Raw genomic sequence first — 23,763 nt, 5'->3', positions numbered from 1 at the left:
ACAGAGAGAAGAACACATGTCTCCTGCCCCCGTCCCAGGCACCGTCCTTCCCAACAGATGGAAAACGTATGCCTGGTGATGTGCACGAGGGTTTGGGCCGGTACAGGGGGTGAACATTTACATTTAGTGGTCATCTTTTCATTGTATTCATTTTTATGTTCACCTTCCATACAAGGCCAGTGATACATTTGCTTTTTATTTTGTTTTTATGAATTGTTGTAAAATTGAATGTATTTAAGCAAAAATACTTCAAGAAGAGTTGTGTTAATAACAGTGTTCAGGGCTGTGATAAAACTTGTGACAGTGGATCATGAAAGTCTGGGCATCACAAGTCCAGGGGTAGGGACCACGGTGAATTTCTAGCAGCATACGGTGGCCACTTCCCGTCCCTTTCCCCAGGGGAAACCTGATGAGGGGCTTTGAGCCAACTGCTCAGAAAATCTGGGGAGCGTGTGTTTTCCATGGTCTTTTCACCCATCTCTTTGAAGCCAGCAAACCAAAGAATTAGGAGACTACATTAACAGACAAACACCCAGAAAGCCCCAGAGCTTGTGCTAGCTAATGGGCCAAGGAACCCCTCCAAAACCCTCAAGGCCACAATCTAGGCTTTCAGTGGACACCTAGGGGTCAGGAGGTTCAACGCACGGTTTTGCAGAGTTTTAACTCTTTCTCTTGGGCTTCCCACTTCTCCTTCTGGGCATCTTCCTTCTGTAACTCTTCTTTCAGCACTGAGCACTGTGGAGAAAAAGGACAAGGCCACGGGGGCTTGGCTGGGGGTCCCAAGTACCTGTGTTCACACCCAGGTGTTTCCTGCTGTATAACCCAATCACACCTCTGAATTCTGAGAGGCGAGACCATTTGTGTGATGGGAGCACGGGATCCTGCAGTCATTCCCAGTTCACCCCTCTCATGAGTTCTGAGGAATAGAGCATCTAAGTTCCTCTTCAAAAGCCAGCAAACTTCACTGCAGGGGAAATCCAGCTTTGTAGAGTCTGGGTACTTAGGGTGAAGGAATTGGGATGTTTTCACGCTGTGACCAGTGAGGGTGGAGGGGGCCGAGCCAGTGAGCTCCGGTGCATCTTAGGGCTTTTGGGCAGGTTGCATCTCAAAGAAACAACTGCCCCAACTGGTGTGGAGGGGTAAACGGAGCTGTCTTGCCCGAGGGCGGCTTGGCAACAGGCATTAAGGGTATAAGGATGGATGTGCCTTCTTTTGACCCAGCTATTCCCACTTTAGGAATGTACCTTAAGGACAATGACTGGAGAAATAAGTAAATCTGTAGTTTCAAGGATGCTCTTCACAGAATTGTCAGTAACAGTGGAAGAAAAAAAATAGGAAACAACCCAAGTGTTGTTTAGAACAGCAGACCACTTTATAACACTGGGTACATCCAGGAGAAAGTATGTAGCTTTTAAGACGAATGATAAGAGCGTTGATTTATTAGCACGGGAAAATAGTAAGTATATAAAAATTTAAAAAATGTGCATAGGGCCTCCCTGGTGGCGCAGTGGTTGAGAGTCCGCCTGCCGATGCAGGGGATGCGGGTTCGTGCCCCGGTCTGGGAGGATCCCATATGCCGCGGAGCGGCTGGGCCCGTGAGCCATGGCCGCTGGGCCTGCGCGTCCGGAGCCTGTGCTCCGCAACGGGAGAGGCCACAGCAGTGAGAGGCCCACATACCGCAAAAAGAAAAAAATAAAAATAAAAATAAAATAAAAAATGTGCATAGTATAAATTAACTATAAAATGATTGATTGATTGATTTCTAGGCAATATATAGAAATAAGACTGGAAGAACATACATGAAAATATTAACACTGATTTCTCAAGGTAGCATTTCCTCTCCTCTCTTTTTATTTTTTCTTCTCAATGTCATCTACTTATTTTTCTAAAATTAACACACATGATGTATGTCATTAAAAAAAAGGCATCTCAAATGTTCACAAGAGCAGTACCCTTGGTGGTGACGAGCCCTTGTGCTATTGGGCAGCACAGTCTAGAGGAGAAGGGACCTCATTCCAAGGTCAACGAGGAAGGGGAAACGGGGACATAAATCATCCAAATGCACTTCAGGAGGTAGAAGAGCCAAGCAGGTGCTGTCTTTGCAGATTCCTTCTACTTAGCACCACCTCTGCATCCCCTTCCCGTCCCCAACACACACACACACACACACACACACACACACACACACACACACCACATTAAACAGCTATAGCACATGCCTGGGAAGACACTCTGCTTGGGAGAAACGAATGCAGAGGGCTTGGCCAGGCAGCCGACCTCGGGCAGAGGCAGAAGAGCACAACTAAAACCAGCCTCCCACTTCTCGGAAAACGATTTTGTCATCCCCATTTCACAGATGGGGAAATGGAGGCCAAATAAGTTACAATAAAAGAAAGCTCTGGGATTGGACCCTGGTCTGTCTGATCCCAAAGCTCGTGCAGTGCCTTTCACCAGCTCCAAACTGGGTATGGTACTACATACCAGGTATTACTTATTGTGCCTTTTCCTTGGAACCTCAAGATCTGTTCTCACCCCACCCCCATGCAGACCTAGCTATCGGGTAGCCTCTGGGAATCTCTGAGTTGCCACCTGAGATGAAAGCTTTGAGGTTTTACCTTGACTCACAGAAACAGGCACATCATGCAAATACTGAGAAATCTTATCCTATAGAGTCAGGATTCTAAAGTTAGCATTGAAGGCAAGATTTGCAAATAGTCAAAGTTACATGTAAAAAGCTCTTTGCTTGCCTACCACGTTCATCTTCCATAGAGACATTCTACACACTAAAGTCTAAGGAAGAAATGAGAGTCTGCGTGTTTGCATCTGGATCTTCAAACGTTCTGCTTTGAAGACAATTATGAGAACCAGTGGTGCTGGGACCATAATGCAGCCGTGTGGTCATCCTTGCTCACAGAGAGATCGTATTCTGTTTAATGTTAAACTTTGTACTGGCAGTATACGCTCATAGGTGGGTTTGTTGCTGGGATTAAACAAACTCATTTATAATAGGGGTTAGAAAATGTTTGCTGGATTTGAAAATATATTATGCTTCTTCTGAGCCACATACACACTGTCCTTTGAAAGGTTTCAGAGAAGTTGGCCACCTGCCCAGCAGCTACCCTCCCTGTGTCCTTGGGCACTGGCCTCATCTCACCACCGTGTGTCATGTGACTCCACTGTGTCTGCTTTTCGTAGCTACAATTTGCTGATGACCCGACACTCACTCTGGAGCTGAGGGCTTCGAGCTGGTGATCCTTTTCTTTGTTCTCACTTTTCAGTTGATTCACCTCCTGTTGTAGTTGTTGAACTTGACCATCCTTTACTAACACGTCTCTTTGCAAAGATGACACCATCTCTGTAAAAGAACCAAACCAAACCAAACCAAAAGACTCATGGAGGTGAAAGAGGCAGGAAGGATTATTGGCAACACCATGGCTGTCAGCCAACGTTTTGACAAGACTTTCCAAGCCCGGGCCACCACCGGTGCCCTCCTAGTACTGGGGAGGCTTTTTCCAAGGGTCCCAGAGCAAGAATGGGAATGAGAGCAAAGTCCACGGAACAGGGTTTGAGGCTTCAGTGAGAATGAGGGGCAGTCAGCACCAGCGAGAGGAGAAGCCTTTGGGGGCCCCTTGTGGGCACAGGCCAGGCAAAGCTGGGAGGAGAGGCCACACCATGGACCTGGGGAACAAAGTCCCAGCACAGGGAAGGTCTAGGAATTCTTCTCCAGAGGCCAGGAGACGGGCGTGTGCCAGAGGGCACTGCTGGACACTATTGATGGGGTGGTTGGTTTCACAGTCCTCTGAGTTTGGAACCCTCTCTACCACTTATTAGCTTGGTGGTCTTGGACAAGCTATTTCACCTCCCACTGTCTGTCCCACACAGATTTATTGTAAGGGTCAAATGATGCGGTATGTCCCAAGAACACAAAGTGGCTAAATTATGTTTGTTACAGGGCGCCTATTATTTTTCTCGGCAGCCAGCTTCCAAAATGGGCCCAATGATCCCTACCACCTAGAATTCATGCCTTGTGTAGCCCCTCCCACCCTGAATAGGTCTGCCATGGGTAACCAATATGATACTGTGGAAATGACGGACTGTTTCCTCTCAGGCTGGGTCATAAAAGACACTGTGGCCTCCTCTTTGCTCTCTCTCGAATCACTCACTCCGGAGGAAGCCAACTGCTGTGTTGAGGAAACTCAAGCAGCCCTAGAGAGAAGCATGTGTGCTGAGGGACTAAGGCCTCCAGCCAATAGCCACATGAGCAGCCATTCGGAAGGGGGATCCTCCGGCTCCCCCCGAGGCTTTAGATGACATGACTGATGCCCCAGCCAACATCTTGACTGCAACTCATGAGAACTAAATCACCCCCCTCTCAAATTCCTGAACTACAGATACTGGGTGAGATCATAAATATTAGTTGGGGATTTATCCATTACATTTTGGGGTAACTTGTTATGCAGCAATAGATAACTACTCCATTACTGTAGTATCATTTTTTTTAAAACATCTTTATTGGAGTATAATTGCTTTACAATGGTGTGTTAGTTTCTGCTTTATAACCAAGTGAATCAGTTATGCATATACATATCTCCCCATATCTCTTCCCTCTTGCATTGTAGTATCATTTTGAATAAAAGTGGGAAGAAGGGTGCATAAATGCATTGGTATTGGGTTATCTCATACGGTTCTTTTCTTGAAAGAACATCAGGCCCAGTTTTAGTGGTAGGTTTCAATCAAGAATGTCTATGAAATAAAGCACAAAATGCTCCAGAATTTCATTTTAAAAATGAGCTTTGCCTCCAGGACACAGTTCAGTTACTTGGAAATCCCTCTGGGGCTTGCCACACTTTGAGTGGTTCCAGCCCATCTCAAGCATTATCCCAACCCAGGTCTGTCCGACTCCCTGATCGGAGAAGGTGGGATCTGAGACAGGCTTGATGCTTGGATGAGGTTTCACTGGCCGACATACGGGAGGAAGGTGAGGACCAGCGAGTTCATCCTTACATTCCTGGTGCCCAGAACAGCACCTAGCCTGGGGGAGGTGCTCAGAAAATATCTGAGGACATCCCAAGTGAGGGAGGAGAATAAGCAGAGACCTGGGGGCAGCAGGGGGTGGGGCTGGGTGTGATTAATTTGCAGAGTGAGGCAGAAGAAAAGCACAGATTCATACAGAGATGGGGATTCACGTGCGACTCAATGCTGTGCCTGGCTTCTACAGCTGTGGGCATGTTTCTTGCTACGCGCTGGCTGCCTTCTGAGTGATGTGCCCCTCCGAGGCTCACTGCCTCCTCCCTGTCACCTGCTTCTCTCCCTCCCCTCGTCTGTGAGTGGTCCCATCCTCTTCAGGTCTCTAGGCATGTCAGTTTCTGCTTAAAAACCTCCACTGGATTCCCAACACCCTTGGAATAAAAACCCAGACTCCCCGACCCTGCCCAGCCCCACAATCCCCTGTTCACTCCACGCAGCCTCGCTTCCCTTGGCTTGTCCTTGCCCACCTGAAACAGGTCCTCTCTAAAAGAAGGACATAGCCGTGGAGGATACAGCATAAACTGGTTAGAATCGGCTAGGTCCAAGGGGGCGTAAGATTCGAATTCCAGGGGGAACTGGAGCCTCATTACAGGCTCATTGTAATACATTAGCAAAATGACACACGCACCAGCACCAGGACTGTTCCGAGGCAGACCATAAAGGTCGAAAAGTGGGTGGTGGGGCTTCCCTGGTGGCGGGGTGGTTGAGAGTCCGCCTGCCGATGCAGGGGACATGGGTTCATGCCCCGGTCCGGGAAGATCCCACATGCCGTGGAGCGGATGGGCCCGTGAGCCATGGCCGCTGAGCCTGCGTGTCCAGAGCCTGTGCTCCGCAACGGGAGAGACCACAACAGCGAGAGGCCCGCGTACAGAAAAAAAAAAAAAAAAAAAAATGTGGGTGGTGGCCCAATGCCTGGAAATCCCCGCCCCTTCCCCAAAATATTAGAGTTGTCCCAATCCTCCCACTCATTAGCCTATAAAATTACCCAGCCCATAAAAACTAACCGCCCCATATTTGGGGGCCTCTAGCCTTCTGAGATGGCCCACACTCTGTCTGTGGAGTGTGTTTCTCTCTAAAGAAATCCACTTCTTACTTTGTCTCTCACTGAATTCTTTCTGCGATGAGACATAAAGAACCTGAGCTTTATTAAGTCCCGAGACCACATGCGTGATCTCGATTAAAAGATAGTGGGTTCTGACTGGGTTCGAGTCCCAGCCCACGGGTTCAAGTCCCATCTGAGTTCCATGGTTGCACACCCACTAAGCTGGTCCCCCTTGGCCTCCCCCCTTGAAGCGCTGGCCACCACGACACACAGTTTATTTTCTCCACAGCACCACTGCTCTCTGAAGTGGGCTTGTTTATTCATCCGTTTACTTTTATTGTCTGTCACCCCCTCCCAAATCTGTGAGTACAGGAATCTGACTGTCTTGCTTGGCTCTCCCTCCCCGGAGCCTGGAACGGGGCCTGACACCTAGAAGGAGCTCAAGAAACATGTTGAAGCAATGAAGGAATCCAGGGAATCAAAGCTCAGCTACAGCTGTGCGTTGGCTGCCCCTCTCCCAACCCAAGCCCTTTATCAGGGAACCACCTCTGATCAAATTAGAAAATGGTTTCCCTTGGGCCCAAGTGCACTCGGCTGAAATGGGTGAGACAATGGGTGCCTTAAAGGAGTGACCCCATTTTGTCCACGCTCTAGTCTGCACTCAGGCTGCTTTGTGGAACCACCTAAGCCACAAGGAGACCTGTGTTCGCCCTGGTGGGGCCAGTGCTCAGGAGACCTTGTAGCCAAGATATACCATTCTCTCAAATATTTACCAGGCCCTGCCCTCGGAACTGGGTGGCAAGAAACCTCCACTGAGGGAGAACTCTAATGCACCCACACGGGTGAAACCTGAGGCTGCACCCATGTCACGGGCACAGGTGCGCTGGTTGACTGGTGATGTCTGCAGGGGGAGGGCAGAAGCTCTGGGGCCTGAATGCAGAAGGGCCTCACCTGACGTGATTGCGGCCTCCCTCCTTAAGTTCTCGGCCTCGTGCTTCAGGGAGGTTATTTCCAGGGTCTGGCTCAGCACCTGGTTGTAGCCTTGCTGTAGGGCACTGATCTGTGGAAGGAGGCAACACACAGTCAGAGGGGGCCAGCCAGGCCTGCAGGACACGCCGGTACTTCTCCAACGTTGGGCAAAGAGTCGGGTTGATCTTGGATCGGGGTGTTGGGGAAACCAAGGTTTTCAGTTGTCACTAGTGGAAGGGGCAGGAGGGGCCTGTTCCTTCAGTGACCACCATGTCATCGGTCCTCAAGACACGAACCTTATCTTTGTGGCCACCCAGGGGCTCTGGTGCTGCTGTCTTCCTATGACCTGTGGGTTTTCAGCCATAAATAGACCAGCTGTTGGTTCCAGATCATCCAGCACTGACTGGATGCACAGCAAAGTTCAAGAGCCAGGAGCAGGTTATGAAATGAATTCCCTCTAATGAGAATAGAGGGTAGTTTATACCTCACAGAACACTCCAGAGTTTACAGAGCCCATTCACACATGCTACACTGATACTCGTCACAGCGTTGCTGAAGGCTGACGTTCTCATTAATGTGCCCATTTTGTAAGGGAGCCAGGTTGAGACTCAGAGAGGCGAGGCCCCCTGCTCGGGATCACGCGGCTGGTCAGACGTGGAGTCTGATTCAAACCCAGTCTTTAGTTGCCTGGTTCCTCCTTCCCAGGTGGCTCTAGGATTGAGCGTGAGAAGTTGGAGGCTATAAAGCATGGCATGGACTCGGGAGCCGGACTGTGGCCTTCAAGTCCTGTCTCTGCCAGTTAACGGGCTTTGTGAACACAAGGAGGACACCATATTCTGTTTCCTTTTGTTCAGTCTGCACGCGGGGTGATGGTAGTCCCAACCTGATAGGATTGTTAGAAGTATTTTAATAAGTTAACATGTGTACAAGTGCTCAGATCATGCCTGGCACACGGCACAGGGGGATGAGCTATGACGGTCCTCTCCTCTGACTACCCACGGGGTGTTTTTTTTCTTTTGTTTTGGGTTTATTTTGGGGTTTTTTTGCGGTACGCGGGCCTCTCACTGTTGTGGCCTCTCCCATTGCGGAGCACTGGCTCCAGTCGCGCAGGCTCAGCGACCATGGCTCAGGGGCCCAGCCACTCCGCAGCATGTGGTATCTTTCCGGACCGGGGCACGAACCCGTGTCCCCTGCATCGGCAGGTGGACTCTCAACCACTGCGCCACCAGGGAAGCCCTCACGGTGTGTTTTAGCTTCAACTTCCCTCGTCCGTCTCTGGAGAATGTAGTTGGTAATCTTTATGTGTGCATTTGTAAGCCTTGCCAGGCTCACTTAAACGCCAGTGTGGTTGTTATTAAGAGGAAATACAGGGGCTTCCCTGGTGACAAGGTGGGTGACAGTCCGCCTGCCGATGCAGGTGACGCGGGTTCGTGACCCAGTCCGTGAAGATCCCACATGCCGCGGTGCGGCTGGGTCTGTGGGCCATGGCCGCCGAGCCTGCGCATCCGGAGCCTGTGCTCCGCAATGGGAGGGGCCACAACAGTGAGAGGCATGTGTACCACAAAAAAAAATAATAAAAAAAAATAAAGGAAATACAGGAATCGTGGGTGGGAGCACCACAGGCCGGCTCTATCTATGGCTGCTGTGAGCACCCTCTAAGTCCATGGCTCAGAGCCCCCTCAAGGGCGGGCCCCCCTCTAGGGGTCTAGGTCTACACGTGGGGTGCGGAAGGCTCTCCATCAAATGCAACGTTGGTAAGGGCCCGAAAGTAGCTGCCAGGCCTCGGCCTCCACAGAGCAGGTACCCGAGAGGCCGGGAAAGAGAGCTGGGCCCAGAACCCCCTCCCTCTCGGTTTGATGTGGCCAGACTGCTTGTTCTGAGTGGCCCGGACATTCCCACCTCAAGGTGCACTGTGGGCCTTTGCCCTGTGATTTTTCAGATGTCAGGCCTCAGTACTCCCACAGGGACACGTTTATTGGGGCATAAATGTCAAGCAATCTGTAGACAGGACAAGAGCTAGCTTGTTTTTTTGTTGTTTTTTTTTTTTGCTGTACGCGGGCTTCTCACTGTTGTGGCCTCTCCCGTTGTGGAGCACACGCTCCGGAAGTGCAGGCTCAGTGGCCATGGCCCACGGGCCCAGCCGCTCCGCAGCATGTGGGATCTTCCCAGACCGGGGCACGAACCTGCGGCCCCTGCATCGGCAGGCGGACTGTCAACCACTGCACCACCAGGGAAGCCCCACTAGCTTGTTTTGATAGATCAAAATGGAAGTGACAAGGAGAAGGATGCAATTTCTTTTCTTTTTTAAAAAATAAATTTTATTTATTTATTTATTTTTGGTGTGTTGGCTCTTTGTTGCGGTGCATAGGCTTATTGTGGCGCCTTCTCTTGTTGCAGAGCCTGGGCTCTAAGCACACGGGCTTCAGTAGTTGTGGCACGAGCGCTCAGTAGTTGTGGCGCACAGGCTTACATGCTCCACGGTATGTGGGATCTTCCCGGACCAGGGCTCGATCCCGTGTCCCCTGCACTGGCAGGCGGATCCCTAACCACTGTGCCACCAGCGAAGTCCTGGGTGCAATTTCTTTGTTCTCCTAAGGTAAGGTTGCCATATTTAGGGGAGGAAAAATGGATGTTCACTTAAAATAGGATTTCAGATAATGAATAATATTTTAGTGCAAGTGTGTCCCATGCAATATTTGGGACACACACTAAAACGAAATTCTAAAATTCAACTTTAACTGGGTGTCCTTACTTTATCTGGCAACCCCACCCGAAGAGAGTTCCTAAACTTCAGTCATTCATATACCACTTTCACCATTTTTCCCATGTCTCTTGGCTAGCCCCACTATAATTTCTTAGCATTTTTCGTAGAAGCAGCTCCCTTTTTAAACTTAAAAACGTGCATTAAATTAAAAATAACTGTTATAAGAGTAAATAGAGACTCAGTGTCTTAAATAAAAATAATCCCTCCAAAAGAAATACAGGAATTTCCCTGTTTATCATCAGACCAGGTTGCGGGCATCACGCTAAAAAAAAAAAAAAAAAAAAGATTGGGGGGAGGTGGTGGGCATGCCCAGGTAATGGATTTCGGGCGTGCTGACATGGCCACCAGATGGCGCTCACAGCCTTTGGTCTTGGTTTGTGTCCTTGGAAATCTTGTCATTATTACTCTGGTAGAATTAACAGATACGTCAAGGTCTCACAAGTTTTCTGACTCGTTTCATACACCATCATGGTTCAGAGTCTAGGACATTTGGGGCAGTTACACTTACTTTTTCCCTGGGGCACCTGAGACATTATTGGGGGGGGGGTCTATGCTGGAAGTTGCGGGGACACAGGCCACTCTGACCCCCACTCTCCCCAAGGCTATACTTTTACATGTTTGTGCTTTGGAAACTTTGAGTGAAAAAATTCTTTCACATCTTACTTTTCTCTGTTGGGGGGAAATACAACTTTTCCATAAAAGGTCCTTGGAACACTGAAAGTGTTTGTAAGCTCTTCTCAGCTTAATGCTTTTATTTGCATGATACCAGAGATAGAACACACAGAGACAAACTTCCAGAAGGGAAAACGTATGTTCCCCTCTAAGATTCCAGTGGTTTTGACAGATTGAAAATATTTCAATCTGAGTGTCAGAGTTTTAGGATTTTGGATTGCTGGAAAACTCCAAAGAGTCTTCAAACCTCTTTGATACTTTTACTATCAAAGTAAATATCCATATTGTTTGTAATGGCATAAATTCCAAGATGTTTAATGTCTGTTAAGCTGTGTAATAAAATGGGCACTGAATCATAAGAAAGTTAAGAGTGCTAGGAGGAGTGATTGTTTCAGGATGATAATTTGGCTTCTAATTAGCACAGGCGTATAAGAGCACATGGAGGTAAGAATTTTCTAGTGATACTGTAGCAGATCGAAGATCTCTGAGAGCAAATCATTATGCACACACCTTCAGGGACCAGGGAAAACACATAAAGTAATCAGAACCATAAATCAACCTGCCATGTGGCTTACACTTCTGGTGGAATGCTCTGCAGGCAGTAGAATAGTTAAGAAACTAAAATGTCAGTGGATGAAACTCGATTTGACTTCAAAACAATGGAGCCACTGGTTCATATATGCCTTGCTATAAAATATTCTTCTTCAGTTATAAGTGAAGATCCAGGGGTAGGGGAGGCAACAGCACGATGCATCAGTGTAATTATTTCTAGATAATTTCTTTGTAAAAAAACATTTTTCCCCCAGATATTGGCAGCCACTTTAAATAATACTCAAATTGGGACCAGCTGATATTCAAAGATATGTGGAAATTATATAATATTCTATGTCAAATATATTTCAATTATTTAAAAAAAGGTATGTGGGGAATTGCCTGGCAGTCCAGTGGTTAGGACTCTGTGCTTCCACTGCTGGAGGCCTGGGTTTGATCTCTGGTCAGGGAACTAAGATCCTGCAAGCCGCGTGGTACGGCCAAAAAAAAAAAAAAGGTATGTAGGAATAATTCAGCCTCATCCATGTACCTGAAAAAGACATGTCACTTTCTCAGGAAAGCTCTGAAATGGGAGAATAACTGAAAGGAATATTTCAGCAAAATTGTGTTCAGTTCAAGAAAAAGATGCTCATTAATGTGTCAGCTACATGTCAAGGTAGCTGTTTGCACTAATAATCCCTACAGGACCTGTTACTTTCATTGTTTTTTCAAAACCAGGTTTGAAGGAGAGTCATTAGTTCATTTAAATATTAGAGCATGTATTTGTTGACTTGTTTATTCTGTCTCCCTCACTAGAGCATAACAGGGGGAAGGATCATGTCTGTCTTGTTCTCTGCTGAATTCTCAGAGCCTGGAAGAGGGCATGGCACGGGATAGGCCCCCCAAAATATTTCTTTGGATTAATGGACGGATGGATGGATGGATGAATAAAGAACAAACAAACAGACACGGTCCTAACAGAGTTCTAGAAGGTTACTGGGCCCAACCTTTGCCTTCATGGAGCTTACAGTTTCCTGCTAGAATCTCCTAGGTTCACCATACACAATCTGTGTCCTTTCTAGAGCACCATTTCTAGGATTGAAACTGTGTACCTAGAATCGGTTACAGAGGGAAAGACAGTAAACAGAGAACAAGAGAACAAAGGCCCCCAAGCATTGACTATGGTTTTTTTTTCCTCTCTCCTTTTTTAAAATGTTTATTTATTTATTTATATTTTTCTTATTAGTCACCCATTTTATACACATCAGTGTATACATGTAAATCCCAATCTCTCAATTCATCATACCACCACCCCCACCCCCTGCCGCTTTCCCCCCTTGGTGTCCATACGTTTGTTCTCTACATGTGTGTCTCAATTTCTGCTCTGCAAACTGGTTCATCTTTACCATTTTTCTAGGTTCCACATATATGCGTTAATATAGGATATTTGTTCTTCTCTTTCTGACTTACTTCACTCTGTATGGCAGTCTCTAGATGCATCCATGTCTCTACAAATGACCCAATTTTGTTCCTTTTTATGGCTGAGTAATATTCCATTGTATATATGTACCACTTCCTCTTTAACCATTCGTCCGTCAATGCGCATTTAGGTTGCTTCCATGATCTGGCTATTGTAAATAGTACTGCAATGAACATTGGGGTGCATGTGGCTTTTTGAATTATGGTTTTCTCTGGGTATATGCCCAGTTGTGGGATTGCTGGGTCCTATGGTAATTCTATTTTTAGTTTTTTAAGGAACCTCCATACTGTTCTCCATAGTGGCTGTATCAATTTACATTCCCACCAACAGTGCAAGAGGGTCCCCTTTTCTCCACACCTTCTCCAGCATTTGTTGTTTGTAGATTTTCTGATGATGCCCATTCTGACTGGTGTGAGGTGATACCTCATTGCAGTTTTGATTTGCATTTCTCTAATAATTAATGATGTTGAGCAGCTTTTCATGTGCTTCTTGGCCAGCGGTATATCTTCTTTGGAGAAACATCTATTTAGGTATTCTGCACATTTTTGGATTGGGTTGTTTGTTTTTTTAATATTGAGCTGCATGAGCTCTTTATATATTTTGGATATTAATCATTTGTCAGTTGTTTCCTTTGCAAATATTTTCCCCCAGTCTGAGGGTTGTCTCTTCATCCTGTTTATGGTTTCCTTTGCTGTGCAAAAGCTTTGAAGTTTCATTAGGTCCCATTTGTTTATTTTTGTATTTATTTCCATTACTCTAGGAAGTGGATCAAAAAATATCTTGCTGTGATTTATGTCAAAGAGTGTTCTTCCTATGTTTTCCTCTAAGAATTTTAGAGTGTCTGGTCTTACATTTAGGTCCCTAATCCATTTTGAGTTTATTTTTGTGTATGGCATTAGGGAGTGTTCTAATTTCATTCTTTTACATGTAGCTGTCCAGTTTTCCCATCACCACTTATTGAAGAGACTGTCTTTTCTCCACGGTATATCCTTGCCTCCTTTGTCATAGATTAGTTGACCATAGGTGTGTGGGTTTATCTCTGGGCTTTCTATTCTGTTCCATTGACCTATATTTCTGTTTTTGTGCTGGTACCATATTGTCTTGATTACTGTGGCTTTGTAGTATAGGCTGAAGTTAGGGAGTCTGATTCCTCCAGCTCCGTTTTTTTCCCTCAAGACTGCTTTGGCTATTCGGGGTCTTTTGTGTCTCCACACAAATTTTAAGCTTTTTTGTTCTAGTTCTCTAAAAAATGCCATTGGTAATTTGATAGGGATTGCATTGAATCTGTAGATTGCTTTGGGTAGTAGAGTCATTTTCACAATATTGATGCTTCCAATCCAAGATCATGGTATATCTCTCCATCTGTTGCTATCATCTTTAATTGCTTTCATCAGTGTCTTACAGTTTTCTGCATACAGGTCTTTGTCTCCCTAGGTAGGTTTATTCCTAGGTATTGTATTTTTTGGTTGCAGTGGTACATGAGAGTGTTTCCTTAATTTCTCTTTCAGATTTTTCATCATTAGTGTATAGGAATGCAAGAGATTTCTGTGCATTCATTTTGTGTCCTGCAACTTTACCAAGTTCATTGATTAGCTCTCGTAGATTTCTGGTGGCATCTTTAGGATTCTCTCTGTAGAGTATCCTGTCATCTGCAAACAGTGACAGTTTTACTTCTTCTTTTTCAATTTGGATACCTTTTATTGCTTTTTCTTCACTGATTGCTGTGGCTAGGACTTCCAAAACTATGTTGAAGAATAGTAGTGAGAGTGGACATCCTTGTCTTGTTCCTGATCTTAGAGGAAATGCTTTCAGTTTTTCACCATTGAGAATGATGTTTGCTGTGGCTTTGTCATATATGGCCTTTACTATGGTGAAGTAGGTTCCCTCTATGCCCACTTTCTGGAGAGTTTTTATCATAAATCAGAGTTGAATTTTGTCAAAAGCTTTTTCTGCATCCATTGAGATGATCATATGGTTTTTCTTTTTTAATTTGTTAATATGGTGTATCACATTGATTGATTTGCATATATTGAAGAATCCTTGCCTCTTTGGGATAAATCCCACTTGATCATGGTGTATGATCCTTTTAATGTGTTGTTGGATTCTGTTTGCTAGTATTTTGTTGAGGATTTTTGCATCTATATTCATCAGTGATATTGGTCTGTAATTTTCTGTTTTTGTAGTGTCTTTGTCTGGTTTTGGTATCAGGGTGATGGTGGCCTCAGAGAATGAGTTTGGGAGTGTTCCTTCCTCTGCAATTTTTTGGAAGAGTTTGAGAAGGATGGGTGTTAGCTCGTCTCTAAATGTTTGATAGCATTCACCTGTGAAGCCTTCTGGTCCTGGACTTCTGTTTGTTGGAAGATTTTTAATCACAGTTTCAATTTCATTACTTGTGATTGGTCTGTTCATATTTTCTATTTCTTCCTGGTTCAGACTTGAAAGGTTATAACTTTCTAAGAATTTGTTCATGTCTTCCAGGTTGTCCATTTTATTGGCATAGAGTTGCTTGTAGTTGTCTCTTAGGATGCTTTGTATTTCTGCGGTGTCTGTTGTAACTTCTTTTTCCTTTCTAATTTTATTGATTTGAGCCCTCTCCCTCTTTTTCTTGATGGGTCTGGCTAATGGTTTATCAATTTTGTTTAACTTCTCAAAGAACCAGCTTTTAGTTTTATTGATCTTTGCTATTGTTTTCTTTGTTTCTATTTCATTTATTTCTGCTCTGATCTTTATGATTTCTTTCCTTCTGATCACTTTGGGGTTTGTTTGTTCTTCTTTCTCTAGTTCCTTTAGGTGTAACGTTTGTTTAGATTGTTTATTTGAGAATTTTCTTGTTTCTTGAGGTAGGCTTGTATAGCTATGAACTTCCCTCTTAGAACTATGGGATGCTTTTGCTGCATCCCATAGGTTTTGGATCGTCGTGGTTTCATTGTCATTTGTCTCAAGGTATTTTTTGATTTCCTCTTTGATTTCTTCAGTGATCTCTTGGTTATTTAGTAACGTACTGTTTAGCCTCTATGTGTTTCTGTTTTTTACAGGTTTTTCCCTGTAATTCATTTCTAATCTCATAGCGTTGTGGTCAGAAAAGATGCTTATTATGATTTTAATTTTCTTAAATTTCCTGAGGCTTGATTTGTGACCCAAAACGTGATCTATCCTGGAAAATGTTCCGTGCGCACTTGAGAAGAAAGTGTAATCTGCTGTTTTAGGATGGAATGTCCTACAAATATCAATTAAATCTATCTGGTCTATTGTGTCATTTAAAGCTTGTGTTTCCTTATTAATTTTCTCTTTGGATGATCTGTCCATTGGTGTAAGTGAGGTGTTCAAGTCCCCCACTATTATTGTGTTACTGTTGATTTCCTCTTTTAGAGCTGTTAGCGATTGCCTTTTGTATTGAGGTGTTCCTATGTTGGGTGCATATATATTTATAATTGTTATATCTTCCTCTTGGATTGATCCCTTGATCATTACGTAGTGTCCTTCCTTGTCTCTTGTAACATTCTTTATTTTAAAGTGTATTTTACCTGATATGAGTATTGCTACTCCAGCTTTCCTTTGATTTCCATTTGCATGGAATATCTTTTTCCATCCCCTCACTTTCAGTCTGTATGTGTCCCTAGGTCTGAAGTGGGTCGCCTGGAGACAGCATATAGATGGGTCTTGTTTTTGTATCCTTTCAGCAACCCTGTGTCTTTTGGTTGGAGCATTTGATCCATTCACGTTTAAGGTAATTATCGATATGTATGTTTCTATGACCATTTTCTTAATTGTTTTGGGTTTGTTTTTGTAGGTCCTTTTCTTCTCTTGTGTTTCCCACTTAGAGAAGTTCCTTTAACATTTGTTGTAGAGCTGGTTTGGTGGTGCTCAATTCTCTTAGCTTTTGCTTGTCTGTCAAGCTTTTGATTTCTCCATCGAATCTCAATGAGATCCTTGCTGGGTAGAGTAATCTTGGTTGTAGGTTCTTCCCTTTCATCACTTTAAGTATATCATGCCACTCCCTTCTGGTTGGTAGAGTTTCTGCTGAGAAATCAGCTGTTAACCTTCTGGGAGTTCCCTTGTATGTTATTTGTCATTTTTCCCTTGCTGCTGTCAATAATTTTTCTTTAATTTTTGCCAAGTTGATTACTATGTGTCTCGGTGTGTTTCTCCTTGGGTTTATCCTGTATGGGACTCTCTGTGCTTCCTGGACTTGGGTGGCTATTTCCTTTCCGATGTTAGGGAAGTTTTTGACTATAATCTCTTCAATATCTTCTCGGGTCCTTTCTCTCTCTCTTCTCCTTCTGGGACCCGTATAATGTGAACGTTGTTGTGTTTAATGTTGTCCCAGAGGTCTCTTAAGCTGTCTTCATTTCTTTTCATTCTTTTATCTTTATTCTGTTCCGCAGCAGTGAATTCCACCATTCTGTATTCCAGGTCACTTATCCGTTTCTTTTGCCTCAGTTATTCTATTGATTCCTTCTAGTGTGTTTTTTTTTTTCAGTTATTGTATTGTTCATCTCTGTTTGTTTGTTCTTGAATTCTTCTAGATCTTTGTTAAACATTTCTTGCATCTTCTCGATCTTTGCCTCCATTCTTTTTCTGAGGTCCAGGATCATCTTCACTATCATTATTCTGAATTCTTTTTCTGGAAGGTTGCCTATCTCCATTTCATTTAGTTGTTTTCTGGGGTTTTACCTTGTTCCTTCATCTGTTACATAGCCCTCTGCCTTTTCATCTTTTCTTTCTGTGAATATTGTTTTTGTTCCACAAGCTGCAGGATTGTAGTTCTTCTTGTTGCTGCTGTCTGCCCTCTGGTGGATGAGGCTATCTAAGAGGCTTGTGGAAGTTTCCTGATAGGAGGGACTGGTGGTGGGTAGAGCTGGCTGTGGCATTGGTAGGCAGAGCTCAGTAAAACTTTAATCTGCTTGTCTGCTGATGGGTGGGTCTGGGTTCCCTCCCTGTTAGTTGTTTGGCCTGAAGCGACCCAACACTGGAGCCTACCCAGGCTCTTTGGTGGAGCTAATGGCAGACTCTGGGAGGGCTCATGCCAAGGAATACTTCCCAGAACTGCTGCCAGTGTCCTTGTCCCTTGGTGAGCCACAGCTGTCCCCTGCCTCTGCAGGAGACCCACCAACACTAGCAGGTAGATCTGGTTCAGTCTCCTATGGGGGTCACTGCTCCTTCCCCTGGGTCCCAATGCACACACTACTTTGTGTGTGCCCTCCAAGAGTGGAATCGCTCTTTCCCCCAGTCCTGCCAAAGTCCTGAAATCAAATCCCACTAGCCTTCAAAGTCTGAGTCTCTAGGAATTCCTCCTCCCATTGCTGGACCCCCAGGTTGGGAAGCCCGACGTGGGGCTCAGAACCTTTACTCCAGTGGGTGGACTTCTGTGGTATAAGTGTTCTCCAGTTTGTGAGTCACCCACCCAGCAGTGATGGGATTTGATTTCATTGGGATTGCGCCCCTCCTACTGTCTCAGTGCGCCTTCTCCTTTGTCTTTGCATGTGGGGTATCTTTTTTGGTGAGTTCCAGTGTCTTCCTGTCGAAGATTGTTCAGCAGTTAGTTGTGATTCCAGTGTTCTCGAAAGAGGGAGTGACAGCATGTCCTTCTACTCCGTCATGTTGAACCAAATCTGACTACGGTTTTAAGCAGAATTATGCACTGAGGCCAAAATTCATCAATGACCAATTGCTTTTTTATCAACTTTGTTGAGATATAATTTATGTACAAGATCAGTGGCCAATTTTAAAGTAGTTCTTTAAAACTTAAGAAAAAATTTTTTTTTCTTTTGGATTTAGTTTCAGGAGGAAGGAAGTTGACTGGTAAATCCAGACATTCTGGGTGGAGAATTTTTGGTGAAATTCCCTATAAATGAACCAGCAGCTGCCTTCAGGGTTTGATAAAGGCCTCAGTGTTTGGAACACTGTGGGGTTCCTTCTCCCCATCTCCAGCTCTTTCTGGCTGGATCCGGGTGGGTGTGAGAAGTGGTCACTGAAGCAACAGGAGTTGGGTGGAAATGCAAAGTGGGTGTGAAAGCATGAGGTGTACAAGGTGGCAGAGCTGAGCCCAAATCACATCACTGCCTCTCACTTGCTGTGCAAGCTGTAACAAGCTCCTGGGCATCTCTGAGCGTACCTCAGTCTCCTCATCTGTAGAATGGCATGTGTCAGAAGACTGAGGTTTAAATAGCTAATGAGGGGACTTCCCTCATGGTGCAGTGGTTAAGAATCCCCCTGCCAATGCAGGGGACAGGAGTTCGAGCCCTGGTCCAGGAAGATCCCACATGCTGTGGAGAAACTATGCCGTGGGCCACAACGACAGAGCCTGCACTCTAGAGTCCGCGAGCCACAGCTACTGAAGCCCTCATGCTGCAACTACTGAAGCCCACGTGCCTAGAGCCCATGGTCTGCAGCAAGAGAAGCCACTGCAATGAGAAGCCCATGCACCACAGTGAAGAGTAGACCCTGCTCACTGCAACTAGAGAAAGCCCGTGCACAGCAACGAAGACCCAATGCAGCCATAAATAAATAAATTAAATAAATAAAATAAATAAATAAATAAATAAATAAATAAATAAGCTAATGCACCAAAAGCACCTGCACCGGGGCCTGAACATGGTAGGCACTTAATGAAATCTAATATTGTTCTTACAAGGCTAGAAACTTGCCAACCCTGCACTCTCTGGAACTGTACTCCTCACCATGCTGTGCTCACTGCCCATTTCTAACTACCCGGGTGGCTCCCCCCAGGCTCTACCTGAGAGCTGTCACCCTGTGTTGTGACCCCAAGGCCCCAACCCACTTGTCTCCGAGCCCTACCTGGTTTTTCAAGCTCTGGATTTCTCTCTGTTGGGCATCGTCCTCTTCATGCAGAACCTGAAACTTGGGCGGGATCACCCTCTCCTTCTGCCTGGAGGCAGCTGTTTCCAACAGTTTCTGCCTCAGGTTGGCCACTTGGTTCTGCAGGCTTGCTATCACCGTGTCTTTGTATTTAGATTCAAGTTCAAAATCGGAGAGACGGCTGACTTCTTTTCCCAGCAGCAGAATTATTTCATCCTGGGTGGAGGCCAGATGGGAAATTTACTAGGTGTGGGTCTGGGTGTAAGGCTGAGCCCATTTAAAGAAAGACAGGAAAAATATGGTATCATTCTTTGGGAAGGTGAGGGCAGGCAGGGAGGGAAAAAAGCAGACTTTCAAGGCTATCTCTGTCACTTCGAAAATCTCGTAGAGACAAGAATTGGGTTAAAATGAGGTAATTGTATATAGACTCCTGTAATGGATGTCTATACCTCACAGGTACGGAAACTTTCCTTTCCCCGAGAATTAGACTTTCATATTAAAAACAACCATCCCACTTGGGAACTTTTGTTGCTAGAAAGTTTACTTAGAGTGTTTTCATTTATAATATTCAGCCTAGCACACTGGGGACCTAGGAAAGGTACTTAGGAAAACAACATTCTGTTTGACCACATTCTGCCTATAATGAGGGTTATTTGTTTTAACTTAAAACATTCTGAACTATTTGTTTTCCCTTTCCTCTCTTCTAGTATTTCCTGCCCCTTTGGCTATTCATGTATGAATTTTTTCCAGGTAACTCAATCTGGAAAGTAAATGAGACAGGAATACTGATTTATTTGCATGGGCTCATGTAAGCTTTTGGCTGGAAAAACAAAATTGCTGGTAGACTGTACCCACAGGTATAATTAACCCTGTCCTCCATCTCTCCAGTGATAAAGCTCTGCAGCCAAAGAATTGGTTAGGTTTTCCAAAAAAGGAAAAAAAAATTCCCCCAAACTTCTCACCAGATGTTATCAATAAAATGTCAGAAAAACTGAAGAAGAAGAAGAAGAAGAAATTCCCCAGAGGCCTTTTCCAAAGCAGTCACGGGAGGAGGTAAACGGGCAATTTCTGGGCCAGCTCATTCCTAGGAGAGCCGTGCCGTCAGCCTCACGACCTACTAGCTCCGTGACCTGGGGAAGGACAGGGTCTCGCTCATGAGAAAGCCTGTCTGACACAGCCAGCTGCTGCCAGGGGCCTTCCTTTGGGTCCTTGTGAAAGTTGGTGGCAAAACTTCAAGAGAGAGCATCAGACATATTCCCTACCCCTGGGCAGTTTCCCCTGTTTCACCCTGTTATGATCAGCCAGGTGCTTATTCATTTTTCATGCAACAAACATTCATTGGGCAGCAACTAAGTGCCAGGCCCCGTGCCAGTGCTGGAATATAAGAAGTTTGCAGAGGGCAGTGGACAGCTGTGGGTTCTGCTTTCCTGCTGAGGGTCCCCTTGCCCTTCTTGGAGGGAGTGTTCCTCCTTCCATTTGGTCTGGGTAGGACTGTCAGTCATGTGCCCTGCTCCTTCCTGTCCCACCTCCCCATGTGCATGTGGCCCAAGCTGGTCAATCAGAGATTTCACACATCGATTACAGAGGGAGAGGATCTTGCCTTCTTTTGGATCATGTAGGCTTGTTTGCCTGAGTTTGTCTTTTCTAACACACAAAGCCAGCCTTATGAAGAAAGCCAGACACTGAGGGAAACAGAGGGGAGAAGTTGGTAGTGGGGAGGTGTTCTGATGACATTATTCAAGCTCCTGGATCTAGCCATACCTGAAGCTAGTGGCCCTTTAAATTTTCCAATAAGATGAGCTACTCAATGCTCCCCCTCAAGCTAATTTGTTTATTGTCACTTGAAGGAGTCCTGGCAAGTCAGGGTATAAACGACTTATCAAGAGAAAGAATTATTTCTATTATAAATAGAAAAAATGATAAATGGCTTATAAAAATTTTCTATAAATAGAAAAAAATTATAGTGGTTGCACTATATTTCCAAGTTAAAATTGAGGCAGGTTGAAAAATGGCTACAAATACTTTGCAGTTTTGCCATCCAGTCTATTTCCCCACCCTCTAGTCTGGGCTGGCCCCGTGACTAGCTTTAACCACCGGAATGGAGTGGAAGTGATGCTGCATGACCTCCAGAGAAGTTCTTACAGGCTGTGCAGCTTCTGCTCTGGCCCCCTGGGAACCCCGAGACCACCGTGCTGTGATGAAAAACCACATGCACAAAGGGGCGCACCAGTCCAGGCGTCCTGGCTGAGGCCCTAGATGTGGGAAGGAGGCCAATGGAGACCGACCACCAGCCTGGCCAAGCCAGCGGCTCACTGAGGCCGCATTAGTGAGGCCAGGGGACACGAGCAAAGGAACCTTCCAGGTCAACCCATAGATTCTGGGGAATAATGAATTGCTGTTGGAAGCCGCTAAGTTTTGGGATGGCTTGTTACACAGCGATAAATACAGAATCTGAGTGTGGCTTCTTGCCTTTCTGCAACATTTTTCAGAGTTTGGTCCCAGGATGCCTGGGTTGGAACCCCCTGCTTCCTGAAGGTTTGGATTTCCGTGTCTGACAAGAACCCCAGGTAGGTCTGCTCCTCACAAACTCTGAGAATTGCTGCAGGAGCAGGCCCTGGCCCTGAAGGAAAGCGAGATATTATAGACTGCTTCTTTTAGAGTAACTTTCGAGTTGTGTCTAAGTGGGGAGAAATTGACCTGGGCCCTTCCCAGGATGGCTTGAATCCACCTGTTCTGCTCGCATCCCTGCTTTAAACCTCTCTGGTTCTTTAACGAGTCTCTCGGCCCACGCCTCCCTGACTTCAGGGCTCACGTCCTCCTGCAAGGAACGTGTTTTTGCATCACTGTTCCATCACTGAAGGTTGACCAAGTGATTACTGTGTGGGAGTTAGAAGTACCCGCTGAGAAGCTAACCAGACCTCGCTTTGAATCCTAACACTGCTCCTTGCACTGGGCAGCCTTGAACACATTACTGAACCTCTCTGAGATTCAGTTTCCTCATCTGTAAAGTGAGGGTGATAAAATCTATTTTGAAGATGGTGAAGATTAACGAGCTAATAAATGTCAAGTGCACAGGACATGGCCCAGCACACAGTAGGTGCTCAGTACCTTGTAGTTGTAGATGTTATTTGGGATAAAATGAGCAGTGGCCAAACCTGGCTGAATGTCTTGGGAGGAAGAGGTGGTTTCTTGGAAGTAGGAAAAAGGGACAGTCCTTGAGACACAGAGAACAAGAGGCAGTGGCAATCTCTCCATGGTCCCTCTTGCTGCTGTAGCTCTGTGCTTCCCCAAGACCCCTCACCTTATCGTGCTGGGACAGGTCCTGGTCCACAAAAATTTCTCTGTAGGGCCCTGTCCCAGGACTTTCCTCGGCCACTGATTGTTCCGACAGTTCCGCAGCGTTGGTCCACACTAACACACAAGGTCAACAGAGAAGGCAGAGGAGACAGTGAGTTTCCCCAAAGTCTTAAAGAATATTTTCAGATTAACCTTCACATTCATGAGACTTATGCACTGAAAGCATTACAGGAGGACTGGAAAGGGTAAGAGCTGCCTCATTTCTCTTCCCCAGCGTTAACTGCACTGATGCACTGTGGTGTGTCTCTTTCCAGACTTTTTTCTATGCTGCATAAGAGCTGAGGACCTTGGGCAAGTCATTTGCTCTCTCTAAGCCTTCGTTTCCACATACATAATTCAGGATCCCTGATAGTCTCTGTTATAAAGGGCTATCTGGAGATTAAATAGAATAATGATATAGAGCAGGGGTTGGCAAACTATGGCCCTGCGGCCAAATCTGGCCTTCTGCCTATGTTTGTAAATAAAGTTTTATTGCAACATAGCCACAGTGATCATTTACATATTATTTATGGCTGCTTCCCAGCTACAAAGGCAGAGCTGAGTAGTTGCAGCAGAGACCATGTGACCCACAAGTACTAAAGTATTTACTATCTGGCTCTTTACAGGAAAAGTTTGCTGACCCCTCAAGTAGAGCATTTAGCACTAAACATTAGCTATATTTTTTTTATTGCAGTCATATGTTTTCAAAAAACAAAAATGCATTTACATGTCAGAGATGCTTATCCAGCTTACTTTTCAGCTAACAATATCAAAAACATCTTCCCATGTCAGTATTTGAGGCTGTACTTGGTTCTTTTCCAGGGTAGCATTGTGGTCCATTGTACAAGTGTGCCACACTTGTTTAACTAGGATCCACTTGATAGCCATTTAAGCTTTCCTATATTTTTTCTTATTTACCCCAGTATTACAAGGCCTGCTTATATGACTTTCAGGGAGTATGGCATTGTGTTTGGGGGCCCCACTCTGTATCACATCAGACATCTCGCAATTCACTCACATCAACACTGAATACATTTCTTTTTCTTGGTGTAGAAACGTTTGTAAAGATTTCTATAATTCTACATGTGAAACCACTTGGGCCCAAGCAGCGTATTTTCAATT

The 23,763-nt window shown here is 45.2% G+C and overlaps 1 protein-coding gene and 1 pseudogene across 2 annotated transcripts in view; one reads left to right on the top strand and one right to left on the bottom strand.

The window, feature by feature from the left end:
• LOC308610804 (centrosomal protein of 78 kDa-like) overlaps window positions 1-23,763 on the top strand; it is a 573,086-nt pseudogene that overhangs the window by 390,253 nt on the left and 159,070 nt on the right. The gene's annotated exons all lie outside the window — the stretch shown is intronic.
• The window catches only part of LOC308610810 (forkhead-associated domain-containing protein 1-like), a 138,394-nt gene that overhangs the window by 70,141 nt on the left and 44,490 nt on the right, over window positions 1-23,763 (bottom strand). The window contains exons 4-8 of the mRNA XM_081259814.1: window positions 22,607-22,716; window positions 19,285-19,521; window positions 7,022-7,130; window positions 3,225-3,355; window positions 646-735 (exon numbers count right to left, since the gene is read on the bottom strand). Of these exons, the coding sequence (XP_081115940.1) occupies window positions 646-735; window positions 3,225-3,355; window positions 7,022-7,130; window positions 19,285-19,521; window positions 22,607-22,716 (677 nt within the window). The remainder of the gene's footprint in view (window positions 1-645; window positions 736-3,224; window positions 3,356-7,021; window positions 7,131-19,284; window positions 19,522-22,606; window positions 22,717-23,763) is intronic.

This window comes from Mesoplodon bidens, assembly GCF_964165515.1.
Source record: "Mesoplodon bidens genome assembly, contig: HAP1_SCAFFOLD_126, whole genome shotgun sequence".
Classification (NCBI taxonomy): Eukaryota; Metazoa; Chordata; class Mammalia; order Artiodactyla; family Ziphiidae; genus Mesoplodon; species Mesoplodon bidens.
This window is presented reverse-complemented; position numbering and strand designations above follow the sequence as displayed.